The 27,799-nt window shown below is 41.8% G+C and overlaps 1 protein-coding gene across 3 annotated transcripts; it reads left to right on the top strand.

Annotated features, from left to right (window-relative positions):
- Positions 1–27,799, top strand: ZNF318 (zinc finger protein 318). Of its 3 annotated transcripts, XR_008749123.1 has the most exons (11): positions 1–594; positions 5,686–5,831; positions 10,767–11,400; positions 12,467–13,891; positions 16,889–16,988; positions 17,747–18,033; positions 20,946–21,149; positions 21,628–21,727; positions 22,773–22,891; positions 23,335–27,439; positions 27,556–27,799. XR_008749123.1 is itself a non-coding variant. In XM_055815955.1 (10 exons), exons 1-10 carry the CDS (start codon positions 232–234, stop codon positions 26,752–26,754), a joined length of 6,798 nt encoding a protein of 2,265 aa, XP_055671930.1. In that variant the 5' UTR covers positions 1–231; the 3' UTR covers positions 26,755–27,799. The 3 variants fall into 3 exon arrangements, 2 of the variants coding, with proteins under 2 accessions (XP_055671930.1, XP_055671932.1); XM_055815955.1 differs by having other exon boundaries at positions 23,335–27,799; XM_055815957.1 differs by lacking the exon at positions 1–594 and adding an exon at positions 9,126–9,229 and having other exon boundaries at positions 5,696–5,831; positions 23,335–27,799.

Here is a 27,799-nt window from a genome sequence, read left to right as displayed (position 1 = left end):
CGGGCGTCCCCAAGCAACGCCCCCCGCCCCCCGGCCCTCCCCGGCCCGGGCTCACCCCGCCCCCCCCAACCCCCCGCCCGCCGGGCCCGGGGTGCCTGGCTCGGGAGCGCGCGCAGGGCGGCCGGCGGCGCGCACGCGCGGGGCCGGGGGGGGGCAGCCCGGGGGGGGCCGGGTCAGAGGAGCCGGGGCGCCCGCGCAGGCCGCCGCGACCCCCGGGCCGCCGGCGCCATCATGTACCGCTCCAGCAGCGGCCGCTCCGGCCCCTCGTCCTCGTCTTCGCACCGGCTGAAGGAGGGCAGCTCGTCGGGGTCCCGCGCTTCCCGCTCCGGCACATCGGGGCCGGGGCCAGGCCGCGGCCGGCCTCCCCCGCCGCCGCCCGCCGCCGGCGCCGCCGCCGCCGCCTCGCCGCCGCGCTCTGCTTCGCCCCGTCCCCCGCCGCGCCGCCACCGTTCCCCGTCGGGCCACCGCGGTGCGTCCCGCCGATCGCCGTCGCCGCACCGCAGCAGAAGGTTGCCATCGCCGCCGGGAGGACCGGGGCCCGGGGGGCCGCGGGGCCGCCGGGGCAGCGAGCACGGAGATGGCAGCAGCAGCCGGGTAACTACTGCCGTGCGCTGAGGGTCTCGGTGCTGGGCTTGCCCCCTCCCTCGGGGGCTGTCAGGCCGCGGGGGGTCCCCGCTGCCTCCGCGGCCACCAGCGATGGCGGCCCCGACCCCCGCGGCTTGGCGGGGGTGCCTGACCCGGCACCGGCCCCCCTCAGCGGTAGCGCGGGCCCCGGCTGTGCCCCGGGGGCAGCGGGCGGGGGGCAGCGGGGTCCCGCAGGATGGCACCGGCGCCGGGGTCTCCCTGCGTGGAGGGAGAAGCGCCGTTGCCCCCCGTTCCTTAGAGAGCCAAATGGAAACGAAAATAAAAATCATTGATTTCCATTTGAAGTCACGCTTTTCCTTAAATTTCCGTTACATTTTTATTTCTCTCTTATCGGCTAGAGCCATTTTAGATAAGGCTCAGAGATGATGCTATCTTTTGCTAAGGCAAAGGATGTAGCTAGCCGCTTTCCTCCATTTAACACTGGTTTGTGCTATTGTTTATGGGGCGATAACTTTTTTCATAGGACGTTGAAAGAGTGCTTTGAGTTCTTCCTGCTGTCATGGGCATACAATGGGGACTCTGTTACAGATTTATATCTTTGAGAGGTGTTCTGTGATAGGCACTGCTTTGTAGTTGGAGCTGTGCACAAGGTGTTCCAGTCTTCTCATTCAGTCTTGGCAAAATTTGATTTGGGCATGTGAAACTCTGGTTTGGCATCTGAAGTGATACCTTGGATGCAGACTGCCGTACTAACCAAAGGGTAGAGCCGTACTTTTTTTGTTGTGCGAGTGGCATTTGCTCACTGAGGTTTTCTGTTGTTGCTCCTTCGTGCAATGATTGTCTTGTCTGATAACTGTTAGCTGTAGCGTGTAATGGGTTCACTCTGCATTTGTATTGTGCTGAAAGAAGAGGTTCTCCTACTGGGATATTTTAGGCTATGGTTCCATGGTCACTCAATCCAGCATGCGTACAATTAAAAAGATTGCTATGCTCACTTTTTTTCCACTTGATCTGCAGTATATTCTGCCCCCTCCCGTGTGCTGACACTTTGTGAAGTTGCAGGGTGAGCTGGTTTGAGGAAACGATGTGGCTGAAAGTCAAGCCAACAAAAACACGTTGTCTGCTATGATTCATGTCACGATGGGACCCCAAGAGAGAAGGGGGATTGCCTTTTTGATGGTGGTACAGGGTTTTATTGTATTTCTTTGGAGCTGTAGCCATAGAAATCACAGGTGATGGTAGTGGTATTGGTGCTGTTATTTAAAAGTGAGCTGCCTGAAGGTATGGGAAGATAATGTGTTTGACAGTTAAACCAAGCCAGGCTTAGAAGCTTGCCTCTGGCCATTTGTTTTTAGGCTGTATTTTTACTGTTATCTTAGTCCTATAAGTTGTCTGTGGGGTAGCCCTGCAAATTGCTTTGCTGGGGTAAGACCCAGGTTGAAAATAAGTAATTTTTTAAAAGGAGATAATTTTAAATCTGATTCATGTCAGTTTGTGTTGTGGCTCGATGGACAGTTGGATGATCACAACTGACAGGATGACAAACTGCAATACAAGAGCAGAACTTTATTAAACTGACTTCACCATCACCCAGTCTGCCATTTCACTGTATCTGTGATAGGCTGTGAACCTGTGCCAGCTGCGACGAAACTTTCAATGCCGAATGTGTTGGTTCTGACCTGGAGAAATTTGAACTAGGAGTTTTTGACTGGAAGCTTCCCATTCCCTCTTTAGGGGTAAAAAAAACGTCACCCACTCCCCCACCCCCCCGTTTACACAAACATAATTCTTGACAAATGCTGTTTTTCCAGTGTTATTTTGCACCCTTCTGTCTCAAGTTACAGTGGTCATCTCAGCAAATTGCTGTGGATTCTTGATGCTTTTCTTGCCTATTCTAATTTCAGAGAAGAATGACTGAAAAATTATTAATCCTAGAAATTAGGCTTTAGCAAGTTAGCTAGTGCTGAATTGCTGAAGCAAATAGATTTTTTGTTTATTTACAAGAATATTACTGCATTTAAGGAAAACATTTCTCTAGGAAGCAGCTTTCACAGTAAGAGGGGCCTTTAACTTGCCTGGTGCTGTCCATTGCATCTGTTAAAGCCCAGTGTAAGTAATTGTTAGATTATATATTGTTCACATTCTTTCCATGGAAGTTTTTGTCCACCAAAAGGTGTTTGGCCAACATTACTTATTTAAAAGTGATGTTATAAAGTATAAAATGCATATACAGGTTGATTTGACTTTTTAGAAGTACTGTTTGCAAAATTAGCATTCATCAGAAAAAGATAAAAGCTGGGATTATGCTGATGTTTTCCAGACAGTGGAAGTAAGTTTGATCAAAACTAAGCAGAGAGCAGATATGTTGGGTCAGCATGGTCACGTAAAGTTTTAATAAAGTTTTCAGATTTATATGACTTAAGACCCCCTCTCCAGAAGTTTGAGGATACAAAGTGTAGAAATGTAGATAATTACACAGATGTTTTAATAAAGTGGCATTTTGGAGCTGTCACTGGGAGGAGATGAATTCAGACACAAGACTGAGGAAGAGGAAGGCTCTCAAGGAAGGAAGGCTTGGAAGAGGGGATTATATGTGTAAGAGTGGAAGATGTAGGGTATGGAATGAAGACACAGATGGGGTAAGGGCATGGGTTTGCAATGCAGAGAAGTTTTGAGTGCAAGCTCTAAGTTATTGTCCCTACCCTTCATATGAATTGGAGTATGGAAGGAGCAGCCTTAGAGATTTCTTCTTCCCTTTTCTTGATTCTGGAAGTTATTTTGGTTTTGGGTTGTGGGTTTGGAGATGGAATGCATGCGTTCCCAGGTTGTCAGCGTTGTTGCCCATTTTCTCATGCATAACTGGGATGCTGACTGCCGGTGGAGCTGTGTATCGGACACTGTAGATACAGATGGTGGTAGTTTTTTAGTAGCTGGGGAGAACTGTGGAAATTGGAAGAGCATGGAGTGACAGCAAAGGTTTGGTGTGAGTATTGAAAAATGTAATGGAGGAGAGAAGGTCAGGGCTGTACAGTGAGAGATTTTGGTGGACTTGATTTGTTCTTGCAAGGTTGCTGCTTTTACTAGTCCCTGCTGACCTGCATGCTTATTCTTTTTATAGTTTCTCTCAGCTTTTTTGCTGTTTTGTAAGAAAATTGGCTGAAATTAGAGGAATGGAGTGTATTGGGTCAACAGAGAAAGAAAAAATTAAGAGCTAGTATGCAACCTGTGCAGTAATTTGGCAATGGTAACTGCAGTTCAGGGACCAGAATAGGAAGGGAGGAAAATGCAGTGCAGTGCGTAGGTAGGAATGGACTACTGGTGGTATTCAGTGCTCGAAATGAAAAAGCTATTGAAACTGGAATTTCTCAAACTGAAAAAAAAATAAAATAAATAAATTGTGAGGTTCAAATAACCTCACCATAACTGCTGTCTCTGGGCAATCTGTATGGCAGTCCTAGCATCCCAAACTTTCCAAAAGTAAACTATTTCTTTCCTTTGCCCAGAAGTTTGTTCTGAGATATAATCATCACTTCTCTGTCTCCAGTTCCTGGAGATGATTGTCCTGTATGTGCCCAACTTGCCAGCAGTCTCGATGGCAAGAAGATGCCCTTCAAGGTAATAACTTCTTGAGGCAGCCCTTAACAGTCAGTGTTATACTGGTCACAAGTGAACCTTCTAGTGTGTTTGTGTGAGACACGTGCACCTTGTACACATGTATCTCAGCCGGGCTGTTGCAGGATCATATTGTGCTGTATAACACTGTTGGTCTTAGGAAGTAATTAAAAAGTGTTCTGCTAAGTGCTGGGATTCAGATTAATGGAGCAAACCAGAAATTAATAATATGTTACCTTAGCACAAGGTTATGTGCACAGTGGATTCTAGTGCAGATTTGTACTGCAAATAATTTTGTTTATGCAAAATTGTGAGGGAATTCTTTTGCTTCCTGTTGAAGATTATGGTGTTCTTTCGGTCACTTGAAAGACTGAGCTGTTTCTGCTGCATCTTCTCAGGGTGGATGCAGACAACATAGTACACCTGCTGCTTGCTACTGCAGTTTTCAGTGGTGAAAGCAACATGCAGTGAATGACTGGTGTGGCAGAATTGAAGCTGGTGTGTTGCTTCCTGTTAAGCAGAATCTAAACCATGTTGGTTTAAAAAAGCAAAACAAGTATCTGTGTCTTCAGGTAGTCTCATCTGTTTCTGGTTTAAAAAAGCAAGTATCTCTGTCTTCAGGTAGTTTCATCTGTTCCTGTGGAACCTCCCTTACTTTGATCGTTCCTGTATTCTAGTGCCATATTCCAGAATGATGTGAGGTGTAACTAGTTAAGCATAACTTACCAGTAATGACATTTTCTGTATTGACTATGCGTCCAAAGGAAGGTCTGTGCAGAGGCAGTTAGCTCAGGCCTTCTCTGCTGTAGTTTTTTCAAAGGCAACATTACATAGCTCTGGTTTAGCTCTACCAATAATAAATAACAATAATGGGAATTCTACTATAGAAAATGTTTCTATAGTCACTGGCATTTCAAGTATTATTTTGTGCTTATTTGCTGAAAGCAGCATCAGGTAAGGAAAACTGTTAAAAAACATCACTGCTAGAAAAATCGTTGTTTACACTGGTTTATACTTTAGTTCATGTTGTTATTAAAGTTGGAAAGGGCCAGAAATCCAGACACTTTTATTAAGAAATTCCTGGCACTGTTTTATGTGCAATGTTTGTTTAGCTGCTTCTCCTCTACAAAGAAAGGAAGACAGCGGCAAATCTGGGACTTCTTGAACTTCACTCTGTTTTTCCACCTTCTAAAATGGTGCTTTATGAAATGTATTTTTGAGTTGAAAAATTTCCCTTCTAGATAATGTAAATATAGAGCATGTTACTAGCAGCTGGGATGAGAAATAATATGCAGTCAATAGCCTCCCCTTTCTTTAGTAACTGGAGACAACTGAAATATTTGGAACAATTGTTCTTCTAGTTTGATTTTTTAGTTGATCCATCCACCCCAAGTCTCACATGTTAAGCAGAGCAGAGTCACTTGCCTTTCTGTAGCTGAGATTAAAATTCCCTGATTGATGGGCTTGCACTCTTTCTTTAATTTACAGAGACGTTCACCGAGTCTCCGCTCTGAGTCTTCAGTGGAACAGAGTTTGCGGATTACTGTTGGTAATGACCGGTATTGCATTGGCACACCAGAGCGAAGGAGGCTGCCTGATAGACTGGGCTCACCAATTGATAACCTGAGTGACAGGTATGGTCCTCCGCAGATGGGGATTCAAGTGTGTGAAACAGTAAGAACATGGGAATGGCTGTACTGGGGAACACCAAACATCTAACTAGCCAGTGAATGCTTAGGGAATGAGGGTAAGAGGGCAAGCGTGTAGTGATGCTTCCCTGGAATACTCCCCCAACCTCCAGCAAGTTGTGGTGCAGGGGATTCCTGAACAAAAGTCATAGAGTTACTATGGGTTCTGCCTGGGTTCATAGTAACTCTAAACAGATATTTCTTCTCTGATTTTTGTCAGCTGCTTCTAAAACCCATATAAACTAAAAGTGCCTGGAGTATATTGCAAGAGGGAGCTGCTTCATTTGACATTTCACAGCTTCAGCCACTTTCTTCTGTTTCTTATGAACCTGTCTAGTCCTGACTGCAAGGAAGGTGGTTTGTGCGTAGCATAAAGCTTCAACTTCCTCATTTATTGGGACTAATCTACTTTCCATATTTCTTAGTATAGTCCAGAATAAAGCCTCTAGTGTAAGTCGAAAAAAATATATTATTTTGACTTTAAAAACCCTGCAGAAGAGAAGTGAATCAGTCAGTCAGTCTCATATGTGATAAAATAAGTGTTAGAATTCTTAGGGTCCCTTGATGGGAGTCAAGAGAGAAACATAATTAGTAAAGACTTATGTTAAAAATACTGCTGTGAACAGTGAAGTATAAGTATTAGTAGATGTTGTTCAGAAATCTTTGCCTTCAACAGGTATAATCTGGCAAAAGAAGTAAAATTAGAAGGCTGTGTGCAATAAAAGTTTTTTATGTCTTGAATTGTGAAGTTAAAGATGGCATAATTCGTGCCTCAGAGCATGTAGTTGCAGTTTCAGGTCAGGGATAAGCATCCAGTACAAAAAAAGTACTCTAACTTCCATTTTTGATGCAAATATCCTCAAGTTTTTTTTTAAAAAAAGAAGAAGAAAGAAAAAAAGAGAGAGAAAAAGAGGGAAGTGAGAAAAATAAGTGAATTTCCTGTCTTTTTCAAATGTAAGGTTAAGTTTCAGCAGGTGCAGAAAACTAAATGAGAGTTTAGTTTTCAGTACTGTCACTTGTACACCTCTGCCTCAGTTCTCCTGGGATCAGTATTTGATTTGTATATGCCCTGTGCAGTCTGCATTCTTCTGAATGAAATGAGTGCGTATGCCCGGGGAGAGTACAGTGGCTGGAAGGAGCAGGAAATGGTGTGTAAACTGGCACTGCTCTGGCAAATGAAGAATATGTGGGGCAGGGGTATGGGTGCGTCTCCTTGCTTCCTTTCTCCAGTGAGGTTTTATATTTAACCTGTTTTGTGGTTATGATGCATGGTTAGAAATAACATAAGGTACAGCGGAGTTTATTTTAAACATAAGAGTGAAAATTACAAAGAACTTTCACTTTTATCTCTGTTACAGGACCCATAGATGTAAAACAAAAAGGTCAGAATAGACTCCTGAGAAGGTATAAAAGTGACAGATGAATCAGAATGAGAGTAAGAGAAAGTGAGACTGTGTAGACGTCAGGTTTTAAGTGGCTTCCCATATATTTATAGCGTAGGTATGCAAGAACTCCATGTGGTTACATTTACTTTTTTTTTTCTTTTTTTCTTTTTTGTCCACTCTATTTGTGCTGGCTGCACTTGACTGAGTGGTGCCCACTGTCCAGAAGCTTTAAAGTATGTCCTAGTCATCCCTTAGCTATTCCTACATCTTCTACGTACTGCTATGACTTCCAAATTTCTTTACTGTTTAGCCATTTTTCGTTGTTTTTAAGATACTTTGTGTTTGGTTAAGGATATCATTGATTGTGTATTTTTTCATCATATTTTTTTTTTCCCACTCTGAGGGGCTGCCCTGCTACTAGGACACTGGCTTTGTATCTGTCAGTTTAAAGTGATAGGGCTTTAAAGTAGCCCTTATTGTGGGTCATCACTTGTTTAATACTGGGCATATCACATTTTTATTTGGCATGTGGTACGTTCTCATTCTCATTTATAAAAAAAAATCTAAAAAATAGAGTGTTTTCTGAAGATGTCTCTTCAAATTTTGAAGTAATTAGAGAAAATAATTCTGAATTTAGTTATTCTCAGCTATTTTTGCTGACTGCTCAGGGTTTTCAAGCAATCAGTTTTACAAATTATTCTCTGTCATTTCCAGGGCCTTGGGATGGCAGAGAGGTTCATTAGCCTATAAAGGAAATAAAATACCAGAGGATGGAAATCAGGGATGCTTTTGGGTTCTCCTGCAGCCGTGGATTTTCAGGATGCTCCAGGAGTTTTTCTCAGGGTGTATGTCCGGGTGCAGGTCCATCCTAAAACATCTGTAAGAACTTGCCCCAAGTTCTTAGGGCAGCTGGCCTCCTGCACATGTCTAAGTAAGCGTACTGAATGCTGCTGGCCTATGACTTCAAGGTCACCTAAGCAGCTTTAGTCTTCTACTTCAACTGGTCAGTATTGTTTTGTTTTCCAGAATCTCAGTCTATCAAATTGAAGAATATATCTTACCCCTCTCCCTGTGTTCCATCTTCTGCTCTGTCAGTATTTTCAAGATATTCTACTACTGTCTGAGGTGGCATAAGCTCTACAGAGCATCCCACCGATTCTTTCATCTGAGGTTAATCCAAAAGATTAGACCATATCACTGCAGAGACTTGGTCTGTGCTAAGCTGTGCTCTGAAATAGCATTTTTTTTGGCATAATACCAAGAGTGACAGTTGGCTTGAGTATGAACGGCTCATCTGACTTGCTATTCAAAGGCTGTGTGTTAAGGTGGAGTCCTGTTGGTTGCTGACAGCAGAACACAATTAATTTATTTCTGTTTCTATGTATGTGAATAAATATGTTAAAAAATAAAGCTTACTTTAACACTAGTTGTAGTTCTCTGAGGAATCATGTCCATGTAGTCTGTGTCTGTTCTCCTGCTCTGAAACTGCACATTCCAGTAATTTGTGGATTCTGTGTTGATGAAGGTATTGGGGTGGTCACAGTGGTACCACCTTGTTATCTTCTCTCAGGGATGCAATAGGCTGTAGTGGATGATGCTGGCTAAAAGCACCCAAACCTAAGAGGGACATTTCTCTGTTGGACTATATTTACACAAAACATATTTCAAAGTATCACAGTTTCTGTAAGGCAAGTAATCCTTTTCCTCACACCTATATTTAATCTTTGGGTTTTAAATTTCCATCTTAGCTGTTGAGAGTGTATTTGGAACATCTTTTTACTTGTAAATATAGTAGATTTGCTGTTCCTTTCCTTCTGAAGTATGATTAAATATTCCTTCTGCTTTGTCACTGCAGTCAGAGCATTTGAATTGTAGGTGACACCTGGCAAGCATGCATGCAAATTATTTGCACAAAAATCAGCTGAAGTGTATGGTGAAATACATCTGTTACTTCACCAGGTATGTTCTTGCAGCTTGTATAGGTTTAGCAGGCTCTTGGAAAAGGTGACACTGGGGATAGACATACATTTATGTAGGCTGTGAACAGCAACATTCATGTATGAAATTTAATTTAGCTACTTTGTAGATATTTTTGTGCTTTTGGAGGGGGTGGATGTGTGTAGTTTGCTGGAAACTGGAAAGGTACCACCTAATGCTGTGGGTACTGGTACGTGCCATATTTGCCTTTTAAGATGTGTTGGACTGATAAAGCATCTAATAACATGATATGCCTTGCAGTGATGCAGGTTAGAGATAAAGTGAAGTTTTGTGTTGGTTTTGTTCTTAAATATGCAGGTGGAAACTATGAAAATACTGAAGAAAAAGACCTTGTCTATTATGTCTGTCATTCTTCAGTCTGGTGACTTTAAAAACTGGGGCTGTAATTTATCTGCAATTTTTTCTGAAGATGTCATATGGTATGACTTTATTTGTCCCTTCTCAGATTTATGGAGGGACTTTTCTGAGTAAGGAGGAGATGATTTTTGAGGATTCAGGCAATCATACATAGTTTATTTCAAGTCAATGTCTTGGTCACTCAGGAGGGACATTTCTCTAGGTTTTCTGTCCCATTGATTTCACTTGAGGAGCATTTTTCTTCCCGTTCTGGGGGGATCTTGCTAGATTTTTTAAATACCTCTGAGTAGAAACAGCAGCTGGTAATGTTAAAGTGGTTTGGTTTATTTCTGCCTGATCTAAAGAACAGTCCCAGAAATTTTTTTAGGGGTGGGGAAAAAGGCCTTAGTTACAACAGTACTCCTAATTGGAGGTGTGTGTACGAATCAATCCAGAAGAAGATACTCCAAGAGATCCAGTTTGTTATTTTGGTGGTGTGCCAGTTGCACATCCATTGTGTGTAATAGTGCAGGGGCTGGCATAAGGAAATGATACTATTACATTTACTATCCCTGGTTCATAGGCATCATAAAAAACTGCTGCGTTTTGGGTATAGCAGTTAATGTGATTAGCGTCAGTCCTGTCTACAGATCTGTTGCAACAAAAAATGTTGCTAGAATTTGTGGTCCATCTCCACAGCTGAAGATAAAAAGAGGATCTGGTTGCATTTGCCAGTGTGAGACTGAATTATGCCTTGAATAATTAATATGAAATGTGACCTTGGCATCTTGCTAGGAGAGGTGAGGAGAGGGATTGTGGTCTGAAATATGATAGTAATTTTTTTTTTTTTAAAACGTGTAGTCTTTCTCCTTCACAGAAATAAATCCATCCTATCAATTTTTCAAGGCTCTCCTTCTGAAGTATGAATTGAATTGTTCACGTCACTCTGTTTGCAGGTGACTTCCTAGGAGGGATGTATAGTACCATTAAAAATAAGTCTCCCTTTCTCCCCTGCCCTTTAAATACATAAAATGTTGCTTCTGTTTAGTGACGGAGATGTTATTCTGAAACTGGTTTGGGAATTTCTTACTCTTGAGTAGGAGTAAGACTTCGTTTACTCTGACTCAAGTACTTACGTTTATTCTACACTTCTTCTACACAGGGATGATATGGCTGATGGTCCAATATTCACCAGAGGCCTCTCATGTCCTCGAGGCCTTGAGAGATACCCGTTGCATGAAGATCAACCTTCAAGTCCCTTCATCATGAGACATGACGAAGACTACCGCAACCGAGATGTTTTCCTTCATCGTTCAGATTATAGTCTGCATTATGGTCGTCGAGAAGAGCTGCCTCGTGGATCTGACAGAGATGGTGACAAACTCAGGAAATCCTCCTACCCCTCGAGGCCAGAAGAGAGGGGACGAGAAATAAAGCGTCCACGGTATGAAAAGGATGAGAAGATGCATGGTGTGAGTGGAGAGCATCAGGGTTTCTCATCAGGAACACGAAACTACCGCAGACGAAGCCGCAGCCACAGTCGAAGCCCGAGCCCATCATACCTGAATGAAGAATTCCGAGAGCTTGACCGTGCAAGGAGGAAAAGAGAAGAAGAGGAGCGTAGTAGAAACTTGAATCATGATGTTTCAGGCAGTGGTTATGTGATCCCTGGCTTGACTAACACACTACAGACTTCTGAGCCTCGGTATACTTACAGGCCTGAGGAAATCCCATCCATGCCCAAAAAATCTATTCTGAAGAAACGAGTGGAGATGGAAGTAGAGTCTCCTGTTCAGGTTTGATCTCTGTTTGTCTATATGTTTCTACTTTCCAAACCAGTCACTTCATGATACAGAATGTTAGTTTGATTTCTGAAATAGAAAAGCCAAATCTTTGCCTTTTCCTGTCTTTGAGAGGACAGGTATCTTTTTGCAGGCCTATAAAAGTCAGGATTGCATTAGGAACTTTAAGTGGTGAAGGCATTTAATCAAGAATCATATATATTTATAAAATCTGAGGCAGAATAAAATGCCCTTGTTGAAATTCAGCCCAGGATGCTGAGATCTGGGCCAGCTTTTATAGAAAAGCTGACCCTTTTTGTACCACAGGCAGTCAGGACATTGATTGACGCTTTCTGCCTGTCACTGTGCCTCTTTTCATAGACTGAGAGAACTGCCTAGTGCATCCTCAGTACCTCTGGCTGAAGACATCTTCAAGTTTCCGTATTTTTTTCCCTTTGGGCTGTAGGCTGGGATCAACCCTACTTAATTTATACTGAAGCTATACTACCAATTGAGTCTCAAAATCAGAGCAATGGAAAGATAAGCAGTTGCAACCACTGTGAAAATTGACTTTTCTCATGTTTTAGCGCATCACTTTTGATCTTCTGTAGTACTGATCAGTGCTGGTTTGACAGAGACATGTTTATCTCAGGAGGTGCTCCAATACTGAGGATCCCATTCTATACCTATTATTGGAAATGCTATTTAACATGGCATTAGTGATGCGTCTCTGAAGAAGTGACTGGGAATAACCCCAGTGCAGTTGTCTGTGATTAAACACAAAGTGTAGCCAAAATTATGTTACGGAGTTTCAGGTTTTACGTTTGCAGAAAATTGATGAAATATAATTGTGATTTTGAGTGTTTTTGAGATCAGCCCTCATTGCTGGACATGAGGTTCCAGAATCATTAGGCAATTTGTTTTGTAATCTTCTGTGTTCTTTTTCAACTTAGTGTCTTTTATAACTCTTTTCTTCAGCTGTGAACTCAAGGAGAAATTAACACGTTCCTTTGTTTGTTCTGTGAGGTGCACAGTCACCTCAGAAGGTGCTGTAGTAAATATTAACTTCTCTTTCTTTCAGCCTGAGGGCTTTTCAAGCAGTCCAGCTCCCAGCAAGGATCTTCCTCTTCTTTCTAGTCATTCATCTTTGCCCCAGAGCAACGACACAGCTCCTTTTGCCTCTGAAGTGGAGAACTTTCTTAAACGGTTTAACAAAGACTCTGTTGTGGAGTCTGCAAACAAGGAGTTGCATGACGGTTTATATGAGTGGAGCCCACTTTCTGGGGCTCCCAAAGATGCTTTCACATTTGAAGAGAAGTTTGGAAGCTTCTTAAGTCACAAGGAAAAGGTAGAACCCAAGTCAGAGCCTGCTGATCGCCATACTGACTTCCTGCTGCCTCATGAGAGGGCCAGTCAGGATGGCAGCGGTTTCTCCCGAATTCTGGGCATGATGGCTGATTCTGTCAGTGCTCAGGAGAAGAGGCGGCGTAGTTTCCCTGACATTGAGGATGAAGAGAAATTTCTTTATGGTGATGAGGATGAAGACACCAAAACTGAATCTCTCACCATTCAGAAGCCCCCAGTGAGTTGTGGCAACGAGATAATAAGCCAGAAAGTGAGCCCACCTCCTTCTCCTGCTCCAGCTGTCAAGCTGGATCCGTTAGAAGAGCCTAATGCTGAGTATGCGAAGATCCACGACTTACTCAAAACCATTGGGCTTGACATTGGTGTTGCTGAAATTGGAAAACTGGCTGTTCGTACCCAGGAACGCCTTCATGGCAAAAAGTTGGCATCTCGTTCTCCTGATCGTCGCTCTTCAGATCCTCGCAGACTGGACCCTTGGGACTTGCGTCGCAGTCGGAGCGACACCCGATCTCCAGAGTCAGGCCAGCAGCGCTCAGCATCACCTCCGGTCTCTTTCCAGCAGTCTAAAGATGCATCCTCTCTTCAGAAATCAGAATATACTAAGAGCAAGCCAGTGGGACAGGATATACCTCCATGTGCACCAGAACAGCCCCTTCCTTCTGTGTCTCTCATTCCCTCAGTTCCACCAGCTCCTGCTAGTTTGCCACCTACACCTACTTCTGTTTCCCAATACCAAATTCCCAACTATTCCCAGTTTACTGCCACTCAAATGCCCCAAAACTATCCACCTCCCACAATGGCTCCTCCAGGGTATGATGCATATGGGCACTATATGGCATATGCAGCCCCTGGCTGGACCATGTACCCCACAGCCCAGCAGCCTAATCCTACACTGCCAGAAGCTCATGGTCTTCTTACTATGGCCATGTCAGCGAACCCCACGCGTCCCAACCTCCGGGTGATTGAGACAGTGTCTATGGGAAAGGATGTCCCTGATTTAAAAAGAGATGGTTCTGTGCTTGTTCATGTCCCTACCACTCCTGCTCATTCCAAAGTGCCCCTTCGTCTGTCTTCAAACCCTTTCAAAAATACCACAGAAAAGATGTCGGATGAAAAAAATCGAGCAGCTCAGAAGCAGAAGGTATGTTATCTGTTCTGATATATCAAATTATGTTGGACTGCTTGATTGCTGGGGTAGAAGCTTTTCCTCTCGGTGTGCTGCCTTTTTTTCCTGAGTGGCTCCAGTTTAAAAGCAGTTGGACTACATTTGCTTTTTTTAAAGGTGCCTGGGCATTTGTATTACTCTGTGACAATTGTAAAAAGCGTGTTTAAAATCCCCCAAAGCTGTATGCCTCTAGATTATGGCTGAACAGATGAAATCAAGCACAATGTTGAAGTTTGTGGGGCCAGCCAAAATTTTACAGAAAAAACACATGGTGGCCACAGCTTGGCTTTATTCTGCTGAGCTCTAGATATTGAAATACTTGGAGATACCTAAATACAGAAATAACTGAAGGAATAGGTATAAAAAAGGTGGAGCTGGGCCTTTTTCAGTGATGTCCAGTGGCAGGACAAGAGGCAATGGGCACAAACTGAAACACGGGAGGCTCCATCTGAACACAGTACATGGTACAGTAATACCGTGGTTATACATACATTAAACATTATTAAGTACATGCTAAAGGATGTCGTGATTGACAGTTGCATGCTATTTTCCCTCTACATTTGTATTATCTCTTATAAGAATCACAGAATCAGAAGAACTTTAGGGAAACTGTTCTTTATTTGGTGCATCTGACACCAGTTTTGGTTGTGGGGTGTTAAATGTTTTCCTCTTCCAGTTACTTTGGTTTCTATGATAATTAGAGAGTAGTGGGGAAGAACGTGTTTCAAAATAGGAAACTGTAGTTATGTAACTGTCAGAGGACTGGAAAATTCCTGAAAGTTGCTTGGGTTTTCAAACTGGTGTCCATTCTATCTTTGTTGTTAAAATAAAAGCATAGAACCATAGAATGATTTGGGGTGGAAGGGACCTTTAAAGGTAATCTAGTTCCAACCCCCCTGCCCTGGGCAGGGACATCGTTCACCAGACCAGGTTGCTCAGAGCCCCATCCAACCTGGCTGTGAACACTGCCAGGGGTGGGGCATCCTCAGTTTCTCTCGGCAGCCTGTTCCAGTGGCTCACCACCCTCATAAAAAATTTCTTACTTGTGTCTAATTTGAATCTACCCTCATTTAGTTTAACCCTTGTTGCCCTTTGTCTTGTTGGTACAGGCCTTGGTAAAAAGTCTCTCTCCATCTTTCTTATAAGCAGCCTTTATATATTGAAAGACTGCGATAATTCTCCCCAGAGCCTTCTCTTCTCCAGGCTGAGCAACCCCAACTCTTTCAGCTTTTCTTCAAAGGAGAAGTGTCCTAGCCCCCTAATAATTTTCATGGCCCCGAGAAGTCCATGTCTTTCTTCTGCTGGGGGCCCCAGAGCTGGAGGCAGTACTCCAGGTGGGGTCTCATGAGAAAAAAGTAGAGGCAGAGAATCGCCTCCCTCAACCTACTGGCCATGTTTTTTGTGGAGCCCAGGATACAATTTGCTTTCTGAGCTGCAAGCCCACATTGCTGGCTCATATCTAATTTTTCATCTACATATGCATATCTGCATTAAAGACATTCTTTCAGTGTAGCTGTGCTAATGGTGCATTGTGTTGGTAGATCTGCAAGTAGAAAGGCAGCACATGGTAGAGGCTGGAAGCTTTTTGCCTGCTTAGTTACATCACATTCTTCAGAACAAATCAGGCTGTGGAAAGATGGACCACTGACTCCAAGAGAAGCTCAAAAGAAGTCACTTTAAATTTTCAGATTGCTTGCATAAAGTGCTACATCAACAGATAAGTGAGCTTCCACTGCTTGCAGGAATAATAATTTACTTCATCTGACACAGCTGAAATTTTGTTGTTAATGAAACTTGGCACTTCTGGAAGAGCTCTGTTAGCTGGAGGTGGGTGGTTTTCTCCTGCCATGACATACACTGGTAGCTCACCTGTGCATCTTGGCCGAAGTTCTAGGGCTTTGTCTGCAATACAGGTGTCTTTGGTTCAGTCTTAGTCCACTCTTTTTTTGCTGGGATGACTTGGGAGTATAAAATCTTGCATCTTCCATTTGATGCCCCTATGCTGGCAGAAAACCCAGAATGAGAGAATGGTGATTCGGTGATTAAAAAAATCAAACAAAAAACACCAAAGATTTGTGGCACTTAAGACATGGCCTGTGTTGGTGGAACTCCTGTCAGGGCTTAGTCCAGGCAGGGTCGAGGAATCCTGCCAACATTTACTTTGCCGTAGTAGTAGTGATTCTCTAGGGAAGGCAAGGCCTTGGGTCAGTTGTTTGTTCAAGGGAGGAGTCAGTAGTAAGCTTTAAGAGCATTGTGAAGGTAAATAAAATTGGGATTTGTCTCTTGAAAAATGAAGCTGGGAAGGAAGTGGAAAGAACTTTTCAGGTTTCATTTTAGCATATCGCCTGGTTTCCTTCTGTGAGAATCAGTGAAAACCCGTGAAAAGTGGATTTGTGAGCTCGTCATGCCACAGTGTACCTTATTGAGCAAGAAACAAACTTAATCCAGGTGTATAATTTCAGACAGTTACGCCTGAAAGTTATTTTTGGTGATACAGTTACTATCAGATTGAAGCAGAAGCCTAAATAATAGCTAAAATTGGCCAGAGTCAAAGCAGGAGGTGAGGTGAAGGGCTTGAAGTCTTTTGTCACTGATGGAACATGCTAACTTTAGAGTTACAGCATGAGTTTTGAAGAGCCATTTAGCATTGGTCTTGCTTACCCCTGTAGAAGACAGTCAGCTGAGCCTAAGTGCCTTGGGAAATGGCCAATAAACAAAGCGGTTCTGGGGAATACACTGGCCAAAAGAAAAAAAAAATGCCTTCATACAGGGTTGAAGTGTGAGCACATGATACAGTTATCTGCACATGCAGAGGAAGAGGTGTATTTGTTGTGTTAAAATACTCAAGAACATTTTGAGAATAATAAGCAGTGTTCTGTGACTGGCAAAGCAAAGTCTTGCTGTTATTCTTGTAAGACTGATTAACTTGTGTTGGGAAGAGGAGAAAATCCAGTCCTCTCGCAACCTTTTCAGGTGATAGAAGAGAGAGAAAAACTGAAGAATGAGCGAGAAGCACGGCAGAAGAAGCTTTACTATCTCAAGACTGAATTGGACAGGCTTCGTAAACAGCAAGGTACAATGCATCCCCCACCCCCTATTTTTTTTCCCCACTGGGATGTGTCACAAGTCCTAGTACCTTCTAGGAGAATTGAAAACCAAAAGGATAATAGTCTGTAGTTTAATATTTTCATACTCCGGGCAATGCAGAACTCTTGAGAAAGCTGTGACCTAATTACTATATTAAAATTAATTATATTAGAATTTGGCTGTTACCCTGAAGCAAACAGTTGCTCTTGCATCTTTGGCAGCTTGGTAAGTTAAATGAATTGCACTTTATGCATTTTAGTGCTTCTTTAGAAGTGAGACATAGTAACTGAAGACATGTCATTGTGCCTTTCAGTTTTTCCTGAATCTTATTTGAACAAGAAGTCCTCTCTAGACAGAGCTAACTTTTATTATTTTTAGAATTTTTTTTTGGTCCAAGTAAATATTAATTTCTCTCACTTTTGGAAAATTATACTTTCAGGTTAGAATGTATTGATAAACTTTTGCTTATTGGGTCACGCAGGAAAATAGAGGTTATTAAACTGATTCCCTCTCTTGAGGATTACAGTGCCTCTGTTAGGGCGGTATGTTAAGGCAACCCTTATAGAGATGGGTTGTGCAGATTTAGTGATGCTGTACCTGTCAGTCAGTTCCATCTTTATAACTTCCTAGTCAAGATTTGTAATACTTTGATTAGTATTCTACTTGTTGCTGGAATAGTTGTACAGATCTTAAGATAATTTTCCTGTTGCATTTCCATCTCTTCTGTTTCCTTGATTGGCTCAGGAGAGATGTTGAGGAAAAAACGTCGTGAGAAGGATGGACACAAAGACCCCTTGTTGGTTGAGGTGAACAGACTACAAGAGAATATTATGAAGGAGATTTCAGAGCTGCATAAAGAATCTGATGCCGCTGACAAGAAGCAGTCTGAGCTTGACAAAGTAGCACAAATCCTGGGGATTAACATATTTGAAAAACCGCGAAAACCATCTGTGGAAACCAAAGATTCCTTGGAAAAGAACAGCAAGTCAGAAAATGCAAAAGGTCTGGAGAAAACATCTTCCTCCAACAAGGTAAAGTCTTCTGGTTTGTGTGCTAATGATTTTCCCACTGAGAGAAGAGGGCATTGGGGAGACAGCTGCTCCCAGCATTTACTAGAGGATCATTTGATGTCATTTGTTATCACATCTCATGTGCTGGTTTTGATGATACATTCAGGTGAGAGTCAATGCATCAGTGTTTATAATTTCCCTCAGGGTCTGTGCAGTTCAGTACCACTTAACTGGTTTTGATCTTGGTTCTGCTGAGGTGTTGGTTGGATTGAGCGGTATCATGAGTGTTTCGAGCTCTTTGGTCTCAATACCAGGAGGACAGACTTTTTTACTCTACAACATTTTGGCTTGGCCTGTCAACATTGGCATTTGCCAAACATTTCGCAAGGCCTGTTTCTAGCAGCTCTCTGCAAGTTTGGAGCATGTTGATCTTCTCACTGTGTGATAGTATTAACAAATCACAAGACTTACATATGATTGTCAGCTTAACATGATTATTATGTACATACTATGTATTCTCTCTCAAGAAATGTCAGTATGCATCAGTATGGTCTCTCTAACATGGTCTGTACTACTGAGCACTGGGTATATCCAAACAGGCTTATCACATTCTAGAAGATAGTTTTCACTTTAGAAGTAGTGTATGATAGTAACATCTGAAAGGTTATGCAGGTATCAGGAGATAATTATCCTGCTTTTCAGATGTTTATTCATACATGTACATAACAGAAATAGCTGATGGGAGATGGTAGATGTTTTTTGTGTAGACGTTACTGTATATTTTTTGAGAGGAAAATGTAGTAAGGTAAGAGGTATTTCTACAAGGTCACTCAAATCTGTGTATCCTGTAAACTTCTCCTTATGCTTCATCCTGGTCTGGTTCAGAGAAATCATCAGATGTCTTTCATTTTAAGGCTTGCTTTTGTGTTTTGTTTTTGTTGTTTTTCAAAACATTACTGATGTTTAGTATCCACTTACTTTTACAAATCATTTGCTTTAGTTAGCACATCGTAAAACTAAAGCAGGCAACAATGTCCATTAAATCTTACATTGCATTAAGTTGTATTGCTTCCTTTTCTTGAGATATGGCATATATGAATATATTTTTCATTATTTTAACTTCCATTGTTTGTATTGTCTGAACCCATAATGACTTGATCCCCTTTTCATAGTTCCTTATTTTAGCATGGGAAATGCTGAGTTCTAGCCAGGAACATTTTAATGTTTTCAGATATCTGTAGGCACATAGGACGCTGCCTTTAGTCTCTTAAGATTCACCTTGTAATTCTGATTGTTGACTTTTTTAATGAAAAGAAAGATGGTGCGGGCCTTTTGACACTGAGATCGGTTGACTCTGCCAATGTAACGGCAAAAATGTATGCCTTTCTGCTTATTTGCAAGCTACCTTGGTGTCCCTTGCTGCTGAACATGTCTGTGTGTTGTAGGTGAAACTGGCCTTGTACTAAACAGACAGATCGTCCCCTTCTGGGCTCTAAATAGCAGCAAATTATAAAAGCATCTTTGAGCTGGGGTTAAGCACAAACTGGGGTTCTCAGCTGTCACCTATCTATATGAGAAGCATTGTCTTTTTAAAGTTCTCATTGAGATAGTATTGGGTGGGTGTATGTCTGTAAATAACATGAACAATGACACTTCTTAGACATCGTGAACATTGTTTCACACGCTTCCTGCAGATCATAAGTTGATCTTTTCATTGTTTAAGAAAATGTCAGTTTTGCTGTGTTCTTGCAGACAGAATATATGCAAATATTCACTGGGTCACTTCCTACTTGGTACCAAGAACTAGATTATATCGGGATATGGCTATCTGTGGGGTGCATAGGGGCCTGGGTGTCTCTGCATTGTTTTTTACAATGTATGATTTACAGTGTATGTTTTGTGGGGTGGTGTTAACAAGAGAGAATCTATCCTTGTTTATCAAAAGAAATTTCAAGTAAGGCAGATGTTATTTAACAATTTTGAATCTGCTTAAGTAAATTTATTCAACACTGATAGTGAATAACTTGGAAATTAATGCAACCAACTCCGGTCTGCTAAGTTAACATGCTTTTCTTTCCAGACTGCCATGCAGATTAGAAATGATAACATAATGGACTTCCAGCTATTGAAAATGTAACTCAAACCTCAAAAAAAAAAACCACAAACCCTCATCTAGTATTATCATAAGCTAAATTAGCCAGCCTCATGATCTATTTCAGAGATTGTTTGGTTTACTACTCTGCAGTGTTTAGTATTAAATTTGGGTAGAGTCCTGAAATGTCTGTGTATCACTGTGTGGCGTCTTTCTGTACAAATCAATGTACGTGCAAATATTACATGCTTAAATGACAGGATGCTTCACCTGATATACTTAGGTAATTAACAAAACACCATGTTTCTATTATTGCTAAGCAACGAGTCTTCTGGAGCATTCGGGAACTCTCAAATAATCTGATAAAGCTAATTGAGTTAAATTACTTTTAGTCAACTAATTCTTACTTCCTTTTTCATTCTGCTTTCATCCAATCTACTTTTACAGTAACTTTTAAATGATTCTAGAGGAGCCATTTTAGGTTTTGTGGGCATTATTTGGCTAGCATGGTAAACTGGAACTATTCAGATCTTTATATGAAACCATGAAGTGGGAAGGGTGCATGCCATAGGGAATTTGTTCATTTGGTTCCTTGATTATCTACAACCATCCAGCCATTACATCTGGGAGCCTTATTGGAAGCGCTTCACTGCGGCCACGCAGCATCTTAGTCGGCAATACCAGCTCTCTGAAACAGTGGAATTAGCCTGGGCGCTGAAAAGCAGGTGATATATTTTTTTTTTTGGTGTGTGTGGCTTCTGCTAGAGGCAGGTTCTGAGTTATAGAGCATTATGTCTGCCCTGCTTTGTCTTAGAGAAGTGTTTCCTTTTGTTTAATTTAGGAATCAAAAACTGCTAATGAAAAATCCAGAGGTAGAAGCCCGAAGCCAGCAGAATCCTCTTCACAGTCCTCCAAACATCCTTTCCAGTTGGCCAATATTTATGAATATTATGATGCAGGGAACCACTGGTGCAAAGACTGCAATACCATCTGCGGGACCATGTTTGACTTTTTCACACACATGCATAATAAGAAACACAGACAGGTATGTTGCAGGCTTCCTTCACTAAGTGCATTTCATATTGCTATAAATATTAACACTAAAACATACATCACAGAACATTTTACAAGAGAACCTGAAGTAATAATGAACCCAAGAAGTTGCTTACCAAATTCTTTTTCCCTAATGTTGGACTTGAGCAGTTTGTACAGCTACCGGTGTGTTCCGACCAGTGTAAATGGGGCCTGTGTTCAGTTCACTCAGGAACTAGCATTTGATATTTGTGTTTCTTATTTTTCCTGTTCTTTGCTATCATTCACATTTTACCCTTTTCACAGGTTATTTTCTCATTATAAATTGCAAAATGGGAGGGGAAAGAGAGGAAAACATAGGTCCTATAATTATTTGCACGTTGATTTTAATGTTCAGTGTTCTGAGAGGATGTTAAAAAGGAAAAAGACAAGTGTACTTGCCTTGCTGGTGTAATATATGAGCCTGTATACCTCTGTCACTGTGCAAATAGACCCTGGATCCTTACAACAGACCTTGGGCTTCGAAGACCCAGAGTGAGACCAAACAAGACTCCATAAAACGCATCGATAAGATAACTGTTCCTGCCAAAGGTATGTTAGGTTTTTTTTAACTTGGGTATCATCTCCCTTTGCCCTCCAGCAGGTTCCAGTTGCTCAGAGGAAGGAATTTCAAAAATTTAACCATGTTATAGAAGTACATATAGATACTGTATTGTTAGATGAAAGGCAAATTATTTAGTTTCCTGGTTGTTCTTGTGGAAGAGGTCATGAAGCAAGAGTGTAGGAAAACACAGCATGGTTCCTTCTCTTCTTTTTAGAGTTTATTTTTTTATTTTGAATACCAGGTGACTTTTTCTTTCTCCGGTGTAGTTCTGAAGTGATTTTTGCTAGCTTACTAGAATTCCGGACATGACCGCAAGAGCTTTTGCTGTGTTTGGGCATATCTTGTGCAGTACTCCACACTGTCTTGCAACAGACTCTTCAATTCAATAATTTTATAGTAGAGATGTCCCTGAGAAATCACTGATGTGTACTTGGTAGAGTGGATACAGAGAATCTGAGAAAGTCTTATGGAAGGGGCTGTGAGTGATTTGAAAATTAATACAAGATTTAAAATCTGAATGTCTTAAGTAGTCCTGCCAGTGATCAGTCTCAATTTATTAATCTGTTGCATACTTCCAGTAGTGCATACTAAAGGAGAATCTGCAGTGTGTTAGATAACTGCAGCTGTTTCTGTAGGCACAAGGATGCAAGTCATACTAACTTCAATGAAAATACTTGTGTTCTTTTTATAAACCAGGTGTTCAGTATTTGAGTAGACTATACCACAAAGATGGAAAATAAATTAAGACTGTAGGAAACGTTAACCTACTTGAATAGAGAATAGCCTTAATATGATGGAGGACACTAAATTTTTTGAATCACAGTAATCAAGCTTCATCTCTTCACATATTTGTTTCTGGTAGCGGTTGTTCCCATACTGTAAGCATAAGCATAAGGAGAGCAGCATTAACTGTTCCAAAAGGAACATTGCTGGAGGTTTTGCTGTTGTTCTTTGATATATTTATCTGGCTCTGTTAAGAGCTTGGCATTTATTAAGATTTGTTTCTCTGATCATTTTCTTTGGCCTTTTCAGGCTCTGAGTTTCTCATTCCCATCACTGGATATTATTGCCAGCTCTGTCATGAATTTTTTGGAGATCAAATCTCAGCAGAGCAGCATGTGAAAAGTCATCCCCACAATGAGAAATATAAGGTTGGTAACTGGTGTACCAGGAGTGAGTCATTCCTTGTGTTAGCTTCTCTTTGTTCTGTCCTCCTTTCCTGAAGAATGACATTTGACTCCTTGGAGTATATGTATGTGGTTATCTTCACTACATTATGTGGAACTCAATAAGCAAAACTTCCCACTACATAGAGATTAATCTTTCATCTGCATGAGGTTAAAACAGTGTTTAAGTCCCAGTGTTGATTTTCAAACTTTTCTGTAAAGTGATAGCACTGGTGCAAGCCACCACTCAATTCACATTAAATTACAGAATGAGGAGTTTGTAGCATCTCAGTTTCTTGGAAGGAAGTAGTTCTCTGCTCTCTTAGTGTTGGTATGGCACTTACTGAACAGGTCAAAACTGTTACAGAGCAGAATTTGTTTATTTTTTGTGGAAAAAGTGACTAAAATTGGGTCATTTATTTCCACAGAAATACATAGATGAAAACCCACTTTATGAAGAGAGGAGAAATCTAGACCGTCAAGCTGGTTTGGCTGTAGTTCTGGAAACGGAGCGCAGGCGGCAGAGTGAACTGAAACGGAAACTAGTTGAGAAACAGAAAGAAGAGAAGGATGAGAAGAAACCAAAAATAATAAAGAAAGAGGAAACAAAGAGCATACCAGAGCTTGGAGAAGGGACTAGTGAAACTCAAAGCAAAATAGACTCTTCTGGGCGAAAAATGGGTATCAAGCTTAAGCTGAAGAAAGAAGAGAAGAAGGAGGAGAAAAAAGAAGAAAAGAAAGAAGAATCTAAAAAGGAATCACCAAGCCAGACTTCCTTTGGGAAATTCAGCTGGAAAAAGACTGAGAGAGAGGATAAAACCCCAGGAGGAGCTATTGCAAAGGAAGAGAGTACAGAAGGAAACAAAGAGGAGAACAAGTGTCAGTCTGGGAAACCCCATGTCAAGCCCATTGAAATCAAACTGTCTGGGAAAACTGTTATTCCACACACTAGCCCATGGACACCAGTTGTTTCCACATCAACACCAGCAAAAATTCTACCCAATCTCCCAGTCCCCACAATGATTTTCAGGAAGTCTACTACTGCAACAGTTAGCAAACCAGCACCTTTGAACACCTTTTTATCCATAAAATCCTCTGGTGCTACCACCAAACCACTGCCTGTGGTAAAAGAAACCAATGCAGATCTTCTTCTGCCTCCGGATATCATCTCAAAAGCTTTTGGAGGAGAAGAGGTAATTTTAAAAGGGGCAGAGGAAGATTTGAAAGGAGCAGAGAAAAGTGAGTCTTCTCAGACTTCTGATATACCACCTCCACCCCCTCCTCCACCAGCAGTCCAGCAGGCAGCTGTCATCCCTGCAGATGAAGTAGCTCCAGGTGTGTCTGAAAGTGAACAGACAATGCTGGCAATGCCTGTGAGACCCCCTCCACCACCACCACCTTCAACTGCTTTCAGTGAACAGGCAAAAAAGGTAGAGAAACGAAACTCTTGCTTGGCCACAGCCAATGCTAAAGATCTCTATGATATTTTCTACAGTAGTGGTGGAAAGGGTTCGGCTGACAGCAAGCTTGCATGTTCTGCACTTCCAAATGGAGAAAACTCTACCCTAACAAAACCTGCAGACTTATCTGCAAATCCTAGAATGAATAACAGCTCATCCTCCTTGAAAGAGGATTCTCAAAATGTAGCTACTGAACTTAGCCACATCCACTCAGCTGAAAGAAGCTCAGAACTGGAGAAAACTGATATTCAGGAGACTTTCATACTTCATACTGAGATGAGCCCTGACATTGAAAATGGTATTCAGAAAGAAATAGGTCAAAAATTTCAGACTTCTCTTTCAACAGGTATTTGGACTAAATTGAAAGAAGATTCCTCACAGGGTAATAATCAGGTAACAGGGAGTTGGCTTCTTGGTGAGAATCAGGCTGAAATGAACAAGAAACCACTTCAGCCTCAGCTACTGGAAGTGTCAGAAATGTCGGTCACAGAACTGCCAGAAACAAAAACTGCTTCTGGTATCCAGATACCTGCAGAAATTGAACTTGTGGATATAGGAGGTAGAGAGCGGGTAGGCAGTCAGGAATTCTGTGATCTACAGAAAAGTGAGGTCCAAGAGGAAGCTGGACAGGAAGATGCAAATATAACTGTGGTTACTAACACAAATGTTACCGGTACCTTGGAGAAAGGTGCAGAGATGAAAGACTGGGAAGTAAAAGCGGTAAAGCCTGAGCTTAGCTTACACCCAAAGACTTTATTACCTGAAACACAGAATGAAATGAAACATTTGGGAAATTCCCATTCCGTAGAGGAAAACTTAAGTGATAAGTGTAGAACTCAGTCAGAAACTGGTAGTCCAGACTTGATCTGTGATTCTCAAAACAGTTCAAAAGAAAAAGCTTTAGCAGCAGGAATGACGGAGCAGAATTCTATTGATGCCTCCTTAAAAGATTTAAAACTGAAAAACGTAGCTTTGGAACTGTCTCAACCAGGAGTCCTTGGTGAAGTTCCCCGTATTTCAGAAACCCAGAATAAGATTTCAGAATTGACAAGAAGTTCTGGGGACACTTCCAGAACTAGTAATGGAGAAAGCCAGGTCATCACAGCCCATTCTTGTTCTGAAAGTGGTTGGGATCTATCAAATACTCCAAATGTAGAAATAAAGACTGGTTCTAATGAAGTTAGTGCTTCAGAATTGACAGAGGTATGGCCAGACACGTGTCTCACCAACACAGAAGCTAGAAGTAGCATATTAGAAGCTCCAGAAAAAGGCCATGCAGTATTAGAAAACCAAACCCAAAGGCAGGAAGTTGCATGGTTAGTCAATGCCTGCACTGCAAACATGGTTGAACTCAGATCCAGTGTAGAATTAGTAGTTGAAGTTGAAAAAAAGTCATTAGGACACACTGGATCTGATGCAACATTAGATAATGTTTTTATCAAGAGAGAAGCAAAAGAAGTAGGGACTGGAGGCTTTTCAAGGGCTCGCTCCGATCTTGTCCAAGAGTCAGTAGCTGCTTTATCAGCAGACTTCCATAGGGAGCATCTCTCAGAAGCAGCTGTCCATTCCCCAGAAACAAAGCATGAGGTCGTAAGAACCTCTGCAGCCAATAACTTTCATCTGAATACCACTCACTCAGGCTTGAACACTGAGCAATCTGAAAGTCTCTCTGCAAATATTTGTATGGATAACAAGAAAGTTCCTTCAACATCAGAAGATGTGAAACACAGTGAGACTCCCTCCCACAAAGCTGAGCTCGGGTTCAAAAGCACTGATTTCAGTTCGGGAGACAGTAAGGTGAAACATGAATGCTTCAGCATCCTTACAGCAGAACTTTTAAATGAGAATACAGAAGAAGTCTCAAAACTAGGAACTGTTGCATCCATGCAGCTGGAGTCCAGTAAACTTAAGAAGATGGGCATTGGAAAAACAGTGGAGGAAGCAGAGATTACTGATTTTGCTGCATTAACTTCTGGTAGTCAGGAAGATAAATTTTGCACGCGGATTTCTCGAACGGCTACGACGCAGCTTGGATTTCAGCCCTCAAATAGTGACACTACAGAAGTGGTCATGCCAGTTCTAGAAATGCAGGGCATTTCTCCCGTGTCTGAGATCCTTCTGCAAGCGGAGGAGAGCAAAGGTGGTGCTGTTGAAATGCTGTCATTGAGTTGTGACGGAGGCAGCACAGAAAGTCAGGCTTCTGGGTGCATGGAAACTTTCCTTCCTGGGCTCAATGAAATACAGGGAAAGGAGGGTGGCTCAGGAGGCAAGGGAGCATGCACCATCCAGAGCAAGAAGACTGAGCAAACAGAAACTGCTGACAGTAGTTTGGAAGCTACAACAAATTCAGGAATCGCTGAAAGCTTAGCAGAAAGCCCAGTGGGTTGAAGTGAACCCAGCCAGTCCCAATATTTGAGGAGCCAGAGCTGGGATTATGTATAGGTTTTTTGTTTGGTTTTTTTTTTTTGTTCCAGTTGAGGGTTTTGGGTGTATTTTGCATCCTGTGGTAGGCCTTGACTAAAGTGAAACTTACATCATCTGAAACCAGACACATACTTTATTCTGTACATAATTAATCGTGTAAAATGTTTTTTCATGTGAATTTTTTTGCCAATTTCTTTTCTACACTCTGCTATTAAAATGGAATCTCTCATTTATAATGCGTGCGTCTTTGTTGTTTATTTTGGGGGCTTTTATTCTTTGACCATTCTTGGATTACTTCCAGCTCACCCTGTTTGTGTCAGTAGCACCATGAGTAGCCCAGCCACTGGGACAAGCTCAAGAACAGCAATATAGAACTTGAGGAAATGGAGACTTGCGGAAGAGCTAAAACTGAAAATTTCTTTAAACTGTAATGCATGGTTTTGTTTACTTTCATTGTTTGAAATGCAAGAATGTGATTAGAGTTGATTTTGTTTGTTTGTTTATCTGTCTCTGTGATTTGTAATTACTGTTGTATTACACCTGTACTTAAGCTGTTTCATTGTATTGTATAAGCACATGTATGGATGCCACATCACTAAGCAAGGCGAGAAAATCTGTCCGACTGGCTTTTGGAGAAGAAGACTAATCGGTAAGGCTCTGTGGCCTGACACCTGGACCAGACATATTGAGGTCACTTACATGATTTGAAATGGGCTTTCTTTCATTGTATTGTGATCCAGTAACTATTTGTGTTAAATCATTTAGCAGCTGACCAGCTCTGAAGAAGCAGAAGATCAGAACCCTGATGTCAGGAATTGGACTCGCTTCATGTGATACAGACACATGCATGCCTACCCTGAATGGTCCTTGACCTATCAAAAGCTCTAGTGTGATGGTTCTCATTTGTATAGCTTGTTAAAGACTAAAGTATTAAATGTGTTTGCTTGGATAAATATAACATTTTTATTTGTAAATTGTTTAAAAAATAAACATACGATGTTCAACAAGA

The sequence above is a fragment of the Falco peregrinus genome, chromosome 11 (assembly GCF_023634155.1).
Source record: "Falco peregrinus isolate bFalPer1 chromosome 11, bFalPer1.pri, whole genome shotgun sequence".
NCBI classification, from domain to species: Eukaryota; Metazoa; Chordata; class Aves; order Falconiformes; family Falconidae; genus Falco; species Falco peregrinus.
The sequence above is the reverse complement of the archived record's forward strand: the minus strand, read 5'-3'. Positions and strand labels throughout refer to the sequence as shown.

Excerpts from the sequence above, each read along its gene's own strand:
- ZNF318 (XM_055815955.1), top strand. The coding sequence starts at position 232 with ATGTACCGCTCCAGCAGCGGCCGCTCCGGCCCCTCGTCCTCGTCTTCG. Across the intron at positions 11,401-12,466 it reads AAGTAGAGTCTCCTGTTCAG|CCTGAGGGCTTTTCAAGCAG; the intron begins GTTTGATCTCTG and ends TCTTTCTTTCAG. Across the intron at positions 21,150-21,627 it reads ATAATAAGAAACACAGACAG|ACCCTGGATCCTTACAACAG; the intron begins GTATGTTGCAGG and ends CTGTGCAAATAG.